General features: G+C 39.5%; 1 protein-coding gene across 2 annotated transcripts; it reads left to right on the forward strand.

Annotated features, from left to right (window-relative positions):
- Window positions 1–71: 71 nt before the first annotated feature.
- c1d (C1D nuclear receptor corepressor) lies at window positions 72–1,884 on the forward strand. 2 transcript variants are annotated; one of them, XM_026308463.1, is made up of 5 exons: window positions 72–127; window positions 377–536; window positions 714–780; window positions 929–984; window positions 1,098–1,884. In XM_026308463.1, exons 2-5 carry the CDS (start codon window positions 399–401, stop codon window positions 1,302–1,304), a joined length of 468 nt encoding a protein of 155 aa, XP_026164248.1. In that variant the 5' UTR covers window positions 72–127; window positions 377–398; the 3' UTR covers window positions 1,305–1,884. The 2 variants fall into 2 exon arrangements, with proteins under 2 accessions (XP_026164248.1, XP_026164249.1); XM_026308464.1 differs by having other exon boundaries at window positions 90–127; window positions 395–536.
- Window positions 1,885–11,081: the final 9,197 nt, after the last annotated feature.

The following is an 11,081-nucleotide window of genomic DNA, read 5'->3' on the forward strand; positions in this document are numbered from 1 at the left end:
TAGACTTATTAGCTCAATATTTTCATTTCAATTTCACTTTAATTTGGTAAGGCGGAAGCTAACTTCGGTGACGTCAATGAAAGCAGGACGTCACTTCTTCTCGACCAAAACGTGTGTTGCTAAAGAGGTAACGCAGATATAGCTAGTTAACGTTAAATATTGTCCAGTTCTGGTCTTAAGTTATATTGCAGTTAAACATTGCCGATTAACCATATAGTCTGTAATTGACACTTTATTTCTACGAATAGAAACTTTGTGGTTAAAGCGTTAGCAGCAGGCGCTAGCTTTAGCTAGCTAATATCACGGCTTTCAGCCGTGAGGTTGCTGCTAACGTTACTGTCCAGGCTAGTGGAATAACTTAATCCTGTGGCAACAGGCTTTAATTATTTTACAGGAAAATGGCAGCAGGCACCAGAACGGAGGACTACCCCCACGAGATAGACGAACAGCTCACAACCTTCGACACCTCAGTTTCCTCAGTTAAAACCATGTTGGAGAAGATGATGTCGATGTCCAGAAATGATCTCATGCAAAAGGTAAGCAGTAAATCACACAGCAGTCACACAGCTTCTTAGTGTAACATACATTTAGATAGACAAACCTACACAATTTACATATAATTGCATTCCAAAATGCAATGAACTTATTATGTTTAATAGAGAAACTATAGTCCATGTGGTAATGATCTTAAAGTAAATCTGTTTCATTGACAGTTGGATCCTTTGGATCAAGCTAAGCTGGAGCTGATGTCTGCCTACACCCTCAATTCATTATTCTGGAGTAAGTGCATTCACTGATTATTCTCTCGATGGAAAATAATACTCTTGTATCTTGTATGAAGCTAAACTGAACATCCAAATGTCCTGTTTACAATGGAATCTCATAATCTTTGTGACCCCGGCCTTACACTAAATGTTGTAATTTCCAGTGTATTTGGTTACACAAGGAGTAAATCCCCGAGAGCATGGAATCAAACAAGAATTGGTATGTATATGTTTTTTTTTTTTTTTTTTTTGGTACCATATTTGACCATGTCATATTTTATTAGTGCTTAAGTGCATTGCCTAATTCTTCTGTACCTATTCTCTGCTCTTCAGGAGCGAATACGAACATACATGAACAGAGTAAAGGAGATCACTGACAAGAAGAAAGCTGCCCGTCTAGACAAGGGGGCTGCTGCACGCTTCATCAGGAGTGCTCTCTATGATTCAGAGGAAAAGGAACCTAAAAAAAAGGGAGCATCCAAAAAAGCAGCAGGCACAGCACTGGACACCCCACAGTCAAAACGTCCAAAGCAGAGTTAAAGCACATGAGGAGCTCTACGGTCTCGTCCCATTGCAGTTTGCACCACTTTCTGGGGCAGGAAACACTGCAGGTAACATTTTTGCTCACATGGCAGTTTAGGAGACTGCATAAAGGGATATCATACAAGACAGAATGTAATAAGTTATACTCTGGAGTTCATCTGGCTTGCTCACCAGTCAAGATCCTAGATTGGAGTTTGATAAGTTACTGTTGCTATCGTCTGAGGTTTGTTGAACATACTTCTGGGAAGTGATGCTGGTGACTGTTCTACAGTTTAAGGAATTCAGTGCTTTAACATCTTTGAGTTGTTGCATAAAGTTGCAGGCAAGTGGGTAAAAAATGAATTAGGTCCACACAGATATTGAAATATATTTCTAATTGTGTGATTTTTCTTTTTACTACAGATTAATTAATTATGTCCCTGTATCTTAAGAGTGACACTATGAATCATAAGTTGCTTTTTGGAGTGTGCTTGTTTTTACACATTTGCCTTGTTTTATTGTAATTGATACAAATTATTTCTTGACATATTTCTTTTAGGGAGGAGTTTTACATAAAAATGCCAACCCAACAGTTTTATATATGTGTTTTTGCGCTCCTATCTTTGTGTTTCACATTGTGTCCAGTTATTGCAACGGGAACTAAATTGATTACGTTTCTCACTAGACGTTTTGTTCTTTAGTGGAGCAGCATGTGTTTTTTGACAGTCGTCTGAAGATTGCATTTTTTCATAATCACCATAATCGTGTGATCATGCAGTGGAGATCACATGTCAAAATAGCAGTATTGCACGGCGGTAAAACCCTGAAGTGCAAAACATAATTATGTAGAAGTATACTAAAAAACCTGGGTACGGAGCCTTCCTTTATGAACTGGGTAAATGGTCTATTCTATTACTAAGCACAAATCAAGCAGAGCGTTATTTAATTCATGAATTTTTTTGAAGCAATTTAGACCAGCATTTGTGGGGGTCAAATCGGTAACCTTTTGATTACAAATTGGCATCTGCAACCATCACAAACACTAGCTGTGTGGCTGCACAGGCCATAATGAGACTTCCTTTTATAAAAACCAGTGTCATGTTCGATGAAGACATCAATATTGCTTCCTTTTTGTAATTCCCTTCGGACAGCAGAGATCTTAATCTTAATGTACCCACAAGTCACTGCATCCCTCTAATCAAGTCCAGGAAACAGTGAGGCAGTGAGTTAGGTACTCAGGAATGCATCTTTTCATTCTTTTCATCATCTTTCCTTTTCTCATCCTCTGTGCAGCAGCGTCCAAAAATTATATTTGTTTAGCCAAACCACCCTACTCAGTTCTTTTACTTTTCCACAAAATTGTTATTTTTAACTGTGTTCAAAGACGTGTGTCAAACTTTGCCTGATGAACGGCGCTGTCTGCATATTGGAAAAATATGGATTTTTCCACTTTTTTCACTCTGTACTGTTCACCCTCCTATGCCCTCTTCCACACATGTGCTCACTATAAAAGAGTTAGGTCACTGTGTGAGGAAATTTGAACAAACAAACTCGTGTAGCAATCGTGTGCCCTAACAAGCTCCAAACCTCGGTTTGTCCCATGATTGTTTATTTATATTGTTTGTGAGCAGCTTGTGGTGAGGAAGTTTATATTATGTGGAGTGAAAGGCATCAGACCAAATGACCTCCTCAGGCAAGACGGAAGTAGAAACAGCCTTCATTCCAGACTTCTGTCTCCTCAAAGGAAAAAGAGTGTTAGCAACAGACTGTATCAACCTGCTTACAGAACCAGACACGTTAAACGCATTAGGGAATTTAAGGTAAGTTGTCAGAAAGCTGTAAACTTGAGCTAAGGTGAGTCTGGAAGAACATCATGGTTTAACTCCTCTTTCAAATACTTGTTGCCTGGAGAGTGGAAGATTTTCAGAATGCTGAAATCCAAAGAATTTAAGTTTTATCGGAAAAGAGGTTCTCAGCTGTAATTTTCTGGAGTGTTGAACACTGAATCAGATAAAATCAGGATATCAGCGATGCATATTAGGTTTTACTGGGCCACATAATGAAAAAACATTTCCTCAATCAGCCTGTCTTCTAGCATTTTGCGGTTTACAGCCCATTTGTTAGAGAAACTGAGTGTGGAAGAGATAAATGTTTTAGATCATGCTAATGCTGCAATTTAGAAATAGAAAGTAATGGTAAATTCCTAGAACTTGTAGAATAAATCCTCAAAGAATTCAATTTGAGATTAGAAAACTTGATCATGTAAACAGTAGTTGACAAAATAAACTTACAAGGTGCGTTTGCTGTTCCATATCAAATGGTCTTTACCAGCAGATGAAGTTGTCTGGAATTGTCAGATATGCCCTGTCTTAAATGTTTGAAATCAATATGTATACAGTTAGCAGTTATCTGTATTGTATCTGTACTATTTATAACTTAATTAGCATTTAATTAGGTTGACATGTCAGTATAGTCAACCTGTGTAAACAAAAAGTTACACGGACAACTTACCCCAGTAGGGGGTTAGATTAGGGATGTAAGACAAAAATAGTGCATCAGGGTTTAAAAAATGAATCTGTTCTTATCCAATGAAGACTGTAGGTTGAAACTTTTCATTAGATGAGCTTTTGAGAATTGCAGCGTGCAACAGCTTCCTGTTATTGTGTCTTTAAACTGTCGTGTCTTTTTATTCATTTATTTTTGAACATTTTTCCCTTGGTGAGATTATCAAATCTTTTTCCACGGGGAAAGGAAAATCCAAAATCTTATCCGTTACAGGTAATCCTGTATCTGGGGGATGCTTTATGATTTACAAACCTGAAATACATCACCCACCACTGACTCAGAAACATTTGGTTGCAGCCTACACCACATGGAATGATGAGGTATTATTAAGTCCAATGGAATAAGCTCTGAATAAGTGGGTGAACCTGAGAGAGTGAAGGACAGACACTGCAGCTTTATTCTGTCTGGCACACCAGGAATTCTATGGGCCACTTGTGCTGCTTTGTATTTTCCCCGGCTTTGCTGACAGAGCTGATGATTAATCATGATAACAATGTTTTCCTTAGCCCTCACCTCCCAGCGCCAGGACAAATTACTTTTTTTCAACAGTCAGCAGGTGACACTGAAGTTTTGACCACCAGGGTTTCCAACATTAACTAGGGTTAGGTCATTTACTGTTTTTAAAGTGAAACGGTTGTTAATTTTAGTACTTTTGGACTGAAATAAACTAAAAAAAAAAAAATCTGTAGAAATGTAGTAATGATTCAGTGTCTTAAAAATAGCCAATTACATGTTTTTAGCTTTGTGTAATGAATTTGCCTTTTCTCACATTGTTTGTGTTTGTTATCCACTATTGCTCTCTTACTGTCATTACTTTTATGTGTGCATTTATTTCCTTTTCTTAGTCGGTACCACTTCTGTGAAATGTTTAGCAATTGCAGTTTATTTGGCAACATGCAGATTTTAACGGATCGATCTGACACACTGATGAGATTTAGATTTTGTTGTCCCTTTTCTAATCACCTATCACTGTATTCTACAGATTTGCTTATGTGGGATTTTGCAAAACTATCAAGAAGTAATGTACAAACAAGCACCAAACCTCAAAAAAAAAAAAAAAAAAGTAAGCTCCAATGCACCTTTCATACTTTCCTTATTACTTCCTGCAGCTCTCTCCCCCACTACTGTACGTCCCAGTGGGGTTTGGCTGTACCGTGACGGCATACTGAAAACATGCACAGAACGAGGCCTTGAACCCTCCTCACTAAACACATCACATCATCATCATCACACATCATTGAGTTTCCATCCTTTCCTTACTCTACCAGTGTGTTTAATCTACAGCGGGGGGAAAAAAAACTACATATAAATATTCCTGTGTGAATAAGTTAGGGATCGCCTGCCATCTATCAGGCTTAAATGTACTATTAGGAAAGAAAACACATAGTCACTTCAGAGAATCAGGCACGGGTGTGGAAGGTTCTAAGTTTAAATCGTAGGGCCCTGTCCTTTATCTCATAGTTGCAGCTCTGATTATGGCTGTCCTGAAAATGTTTGAATGTGTGTAAACATAAAATAGGAAATTACTCTCAATTGCCTTTTAATGGAAAAATAGTTTTGGAAACTAAGCGTCTATATTAAACAGGAATTACTCATCTTTTTCCCAGGTGCACACCAGCTTTATGATGATATCATTCTGTATTCCCGGCTCTGTGGCCATTTGAAGACCTCATCTATTACTGTGGCCTGGTGTTTACCTCTGATGTGGACCTCATTTTAAGAGGGAAACGTAAGAGTCCATATGGCTGCAATGTGAAATCAGGGCTTTTCCCCTTTAAACCAGGGGCTTCCAATGCATAAAGCCGCAGGATAGCCATACAGCCATCAAAGAGCTGAACGCAAAACCATCTCTGAATCCTTTACACACACACACACACACACACACACACACACACACACACAGGGAGTTAGGCAGCTGCAAGCATACTGTGAAAGCAGGGAAAGACTTACCGTTACACATGCTACGAGACGTACAAGGACACACAGAAAATGGTTTACATGTGCATATATGCACATTCAGCTTTGACTGGAGGTGTGTAATGGATTGGATCCCCCTCATAATTCCTGGGACAGTGTTGTCTTCGAGGTCCGTTCAGAGGCGGATGAGAGCACAGCTGTTTGAACATAAATTTTCAGAGGAATGCCTTAAATCCGAGCCTTCAGCATAAAGAGCATGACTGTAGATTCCTCTCCAGATGACAAATGATCACCCTGAGGACTTGTGTGTGTGATTGTGTGTTTGTGTGTGAAAAGAGTTTCACATGTAGGCATGTGCATGGTCCCTGAATGCATGTTTCTTTTTCTGTGTTTTGTCTGATACTCTGCATGTCCATGCATCACGAGCGTCTGGGTTCTCTGTATGTGTGTACACCTTTGCAGGGCGGGAGCGGTCCTCTACAGTTTGGGAAGAACCCAAAGGCAGCTGGCCTGGTCCCACAGAAAAGTCAGAATCTTTCTTTCCTGTCTATACAGTAGCTAATACTAGAGTCATGTTATCATACAAGTGTACAGGTTTATAGGGACTATGTGGATAGATTACGTTGCATGAAACTGTAGTATGTGATATTATTTGGCCATCTGGGAAAAATCCTATTTCTTCTTGGGTCATATGTCTTCACTTCTGTTATATCCGTTTCATCCTGTATGTATATGTTGGATACATACAGGCCAGTTGAAATGTCCTCATGGTGGATGAAACAGATCTCATAAGTCCATGGATTCATTTACAAATAAAACTGTAATTCAAGTGAGTAGCATTTTGTACGCAGCTTTCGTAGATATACCGTGATTGTGGAAAGAAGGTTTTGTGGTTGATCTGAATCAAATAACATTTTCTAAGCTTTTGGGAAATATTCACCTGCTTGTCCAAATTGCAAATTGAATTCTGTGCTTGTTGCAGTTTATGGGGCTCCTGAGCAAACAAACAGCAACACAAGCTCGTGGACATCATCTCATATTTCTCCTCAGTTTTCCTCAAAAGAGACACACCTGCTGGAAATGGACAGCTAGAGTGCTTCCTCTCCTTACCACACACATAGTTTCCTCCCTCCCTCGATAAAATAATGGGGTTTATGGTACATCAATAACCCCTCTCATCCCTTTTCCCTCTTCCATTCAGAGCTGAGGTTTACAGCTAGTGAGGGGCGGAAGGCTGTGGGCCTTGATGTGAGAGCCTAGGGCTAACGGTAGCACTGGGTACTGTAAAGCGATGAAGGGCCTCCACTTTTACGATGATGTGAATGATGTAGCCTGAGAGAGTAAAAGAGCTTGTGAGAGTAGTAGTGTGTCCATATACTGTACATGACTGGACTGCAGGGGAACTGGTTAGATTATATGTCCTGCTACTAGATCTTTACATCACCTTTAGGACTTTCTGCAGATACTTTTATCCCAAATGATGTACAGTAGGAGCAACGTTGAACTGGGTATATTAAAGAAAGCCAATAATAGGAGGCCAGCAAAACATCAGCGTTGATTTCACTTTTCTGACTTTAAATTCTTAATGGTCTAAAACTGATGAGGACAAGACGGCAAAAATAATGGATGTAAAAAGGACAATATCAGTGTTTGCCATGTGCACAGACAGACAGAAGGACAAAACTGTGAATTTCTATTATGTGTTGTCACAAATCCCATTGAAAGACCAAACATCAATTGATTGATTTTGTATTATTGACTGAGTAGGCAAAACCCCCATGTGACACAGAGCTCCGCTGTTGTCATTAAAATAACTATTTGTAGTTTATAGTGTAAGATTTGTTTCTTCAGTGAGCGTCAGCAGTCTTGGGTCTGAGAGCCACAAACACAGGCCCACAGAATAAAGCCTTGGGGTTTTTGGATCACTTGCTAATAAAAACGTTGAATGTCAGAAGATGTATCCTGTTTTAAAAACCCAGAAAAACAACATAAATTATGGCAGTAAAATTAAGATGACTGTTCTGTTTAGCTCAGTAGATAAAGGGCCAGTGAAGGGAATAAGCAGCTGCAGGGTAAATTATCAAGGTGAAGCAGCATCTTCCATGAAAAAAACAGTTTTTACAATACAACTCAAAGACTTTCCAAAAGAGTCACAGACTTTTAATTTGGCCCCACAGTACAGAAGCATAAGGTTGAGCAGTTCACCCAAGTGGCCACCGGGGGGCAGTCCAACACAGCAGTACAGGCCTGATGTCTGGCCAGGCTTGACTGGGAAGCTGAGGTTTTCTTTCCTCCCACCGCAGAGCAGATCGGGGAAGATTAGCTCTCGCTTGGCCGCTAATCACCCTTATCACACGAGGAAACGACAACAAAACTGGGAGTTTAATGACAGAAGTAATTGTTGTGGAAGTCCCATGTTACGCTGTGGTGGCGTGATGAATGACAGCCGCAATGCGCCGTGTTGTGAGGAGATTGGTTGTTATTTAAACCCATTTGTTATTTAAACTTTCGTGTGAGGCTGTTGGGCTGAAGTGGTGACCTGCTTCAAAGAGGAGATGGAGGAACAGTTGTTTTTATTTTATTTTTTGAATGAGAAATGTGAAGCATTTCTTATTGATGAGAATTAAAGTGACACCGTGTGTGGATGTGTGAAAGTGCTTTTCTCTCTGCATAGACGGGTGGCAGATACGAATATACACATACCTGCCTTTAAAAATGCCTTAAAAAACGCAGCTGGATAATGAATTCAATTAGACTTTATTTTCTGGCTATCCAATAATAGCTAATTTGTCTTTACATTTTACCCTGTTCCAGCTAAACATCAACAGAAACCAGCATGAAAACTACAATCAAAATATACTGAGTACAAACTGAAAACTTGGTTATAAGTTTTCATTGGCCTTTAAATAAAAGTCTATTAATGATATAAAACTCCTAATAAATATGGAAGTTTTATGTTATGCTTGCTGCAGACAGTATGTTGTCTGAATAAGGTCTTATGTGCATACCCATATAATTGTGTTTGAATGCACATTTCCCCAGACCATTTTTTTGCTCCTATAGCTCATATGTTAGTGTGTATGGCTGACCATGCGTGTGTGTGCACGCGTGTGTGTGTGTGTGACAGAGATTACAGTGCTTTTCAGTGAAGACTTGGAATGCATCTTAGTGCGACAGCTGCAGTCTAGACTGTCTTTCTCGCGTCACTTTATCGCTTCAGGCCTAAAAGACAAATAAGGAGCATCACCCAGATATGCAACCTCATCTGATAAGAGAGGTGGAAAGAGGATCTACTGATGACTTCTACAGGCTTGCATGAAAAGGCAGCCCTGGTGTCTGATACAGCAAACACTGTTAAAAGTATAGGTGATGACTAAAGAGCATGAGCTAGTCACCTTCTGGTGTGTGAGCCACGTGCACACTTCTATGTTGGTGTGATAACAGGAAAGTTCTGAGGCGTTTCTGCACTTTTTAAAGACCGTCTACACATTTTGTAAACACATGTATGCATGTATGTGTTTTTATTCATCAAAACCAAATACAAGCAAAAAATCTGCAAAAACCAATATAAAGTGATGTGTTTCAGTCGACTGTGAGAAAGTTTCCAAAGGAGGAAATGCCAGTCCTAATGTCAGAGGGCTGCTCTGTCCTATTATGGCAAATCGAAGCAGAATGTATCATTAGCTAATCGAGGGCTGGTTTCGCCTGCTTTTAAAACAGCAGACAGAGGGCAGCCTCTGTCCTTGGTGCTCTAGGCCTCAAAGACCCCCATTATACTTCAATGTAGGATAAACATCGGCTCCCAAAAATGACGGTCTCAAAGTTTAAAGCAACATCGTTTATCACCCCTGCCAATGACTGCAGGTGTGACCCCATTCAAAAAACTCATCAACGGCCTGGGCCTGTGTATATGCGTGTTCGTGTGCATGCCATCTAACCAGTTCACATACAGCAACAGCATACAAAAGGATGCCTCTGACCTTTTGTCAAATAGGCATGTTTGCATGAATTGGGTATTAGAATAAGCCAAGAAGACCCGATCCATTTTTTTTTTGTCTCATGGGTTGCTAGTAGATGTGTGTATGTCTTCTCCATGTAATCTTTCCTTGATAGATAAATACATTTTTTCCTCATTTTAGATACAGTTTGGTTGCTATATATCTTGGAGTGTGCATGCATCTTTGGGTGTTTTTGACATGCAAGAAGGACACAAGTTAACTAACTCATTTGTTTTTGCTATCATCAGTGCCAATGAAGGCGAGGTAAAGCTGAAGACTTCATAATGTGTAATAATGCCGGATATATTGTGGAGGAGTTATGGGATGTGTTTAACAGAAATGCAATTGACATTTTGTTTTTTTTATTCAGACAAGACTCGGGGACATATTTTGCAAGTAAGAATATGTTAAATGAGACATTTAGCTCACTAAATGATGCCGGTTGCAGACTTATAGAATTCTGTCGACAATACAATATTCATGTGGGTTTTGGATACTCAACTATTAAACCAATTTCATTTTATGCTGGTTTGCCGAGTTTTTAGAAGGAAGGGTGAGTCATGTCATAATTTATCCAGGCTCTTTGCCAGTTTCCTTAGTTTCCACTGTGTGCATGTGTGTGTGTATCTGTGTGTGAGAGAGTGTGTGCATATTTAACAATTTATTCAAATTCAACTAGGTATGCATGGTCTTTTCTATAAACATAAACCAGTATTATGCAGTTGTATGTATTCACACCTTGGAGCAGCTCTGCACACTCTAAGCAGCTACTGGTGTACCTGGTTTTGAGCTGCCTGTCACAGACTTTGTTTGATTGCAATCATTTCTTTCAAAAAGTAACTGAAAAGTGTGTGTTTCATTGTGTATATTTATATTTGTGCTTTATATTTACCTTTTTTAACCAAATAAAACAATATTAATTTATACATTTTCTCAGTTAATCTAAGTCTCAACAAATGAGAATGATTTGCTTAAGGGCACTTGTGCAGCAGCTGTTAATAGCAGTGTTACTCATTCACCTTTTCTGCCCACATTTTCCCAGATGGTTCAGATATTGAACTCGTGACCCCCCCAGTCACTGTGTGTGCGTGTGTGTGTGTGTGTGTGTGTGTGTGTGTGTGTGTGTGCGTGTGTGTGTGTGTGTGTTCGTGTAACCTAGTCGATTACAGCTGGGTACCACAGTGTGTGTAAGCGATTGTGTCTTTATCTGTGTATGTGTACTTTATCAAATGCATGTCCTCGGTTCAGTTTAATTAACAGGGCCAGTGTGAAGAGATCCCATTGGGGTCAAGGTGATTGAGGCGGCTGAGCAGGT

Source organism: Mastacembelus armatus, chromosome 15, assembly GCF_900324485.2.
Source record: "Mastacembelus armatus chromosome 15, fMasArm1.2, whole genome shotgun sequence".
Lineage (NCBI taxonomy): Eukaryota > Metazoa > Chordata > Actinopteri > Synbranchiformes > Mastacembelidae > Mastacembelus > Mastacembelus armatus.

What these genes read in the sequence shown, in the direction of transcription:
- c1d (XM_026308463.1), top strand. Translation starts at nt 399, where the DNA reads ATGGCAGCAGGCACCAGAACGGAGGACTACCCCCACGAGATAGACGAA. An exon ending in GAAATGATCTCATGCAAAAG is followed by an intron (nt 537 to 713) that starts GTAAGCAGTAAA and finishes TTTCATTGACAG; the next exon opens with TTGGATCCTTTGGATCAAGC. An exon ending in CCTCAATTCATTATTCTGGA is followed by an intron (nt 781 to 928) that starts GTAAGTGCATTC and finishes TGTAATTTCCAG; the next exon opens with TGTATTTGGTTACACAAGGA.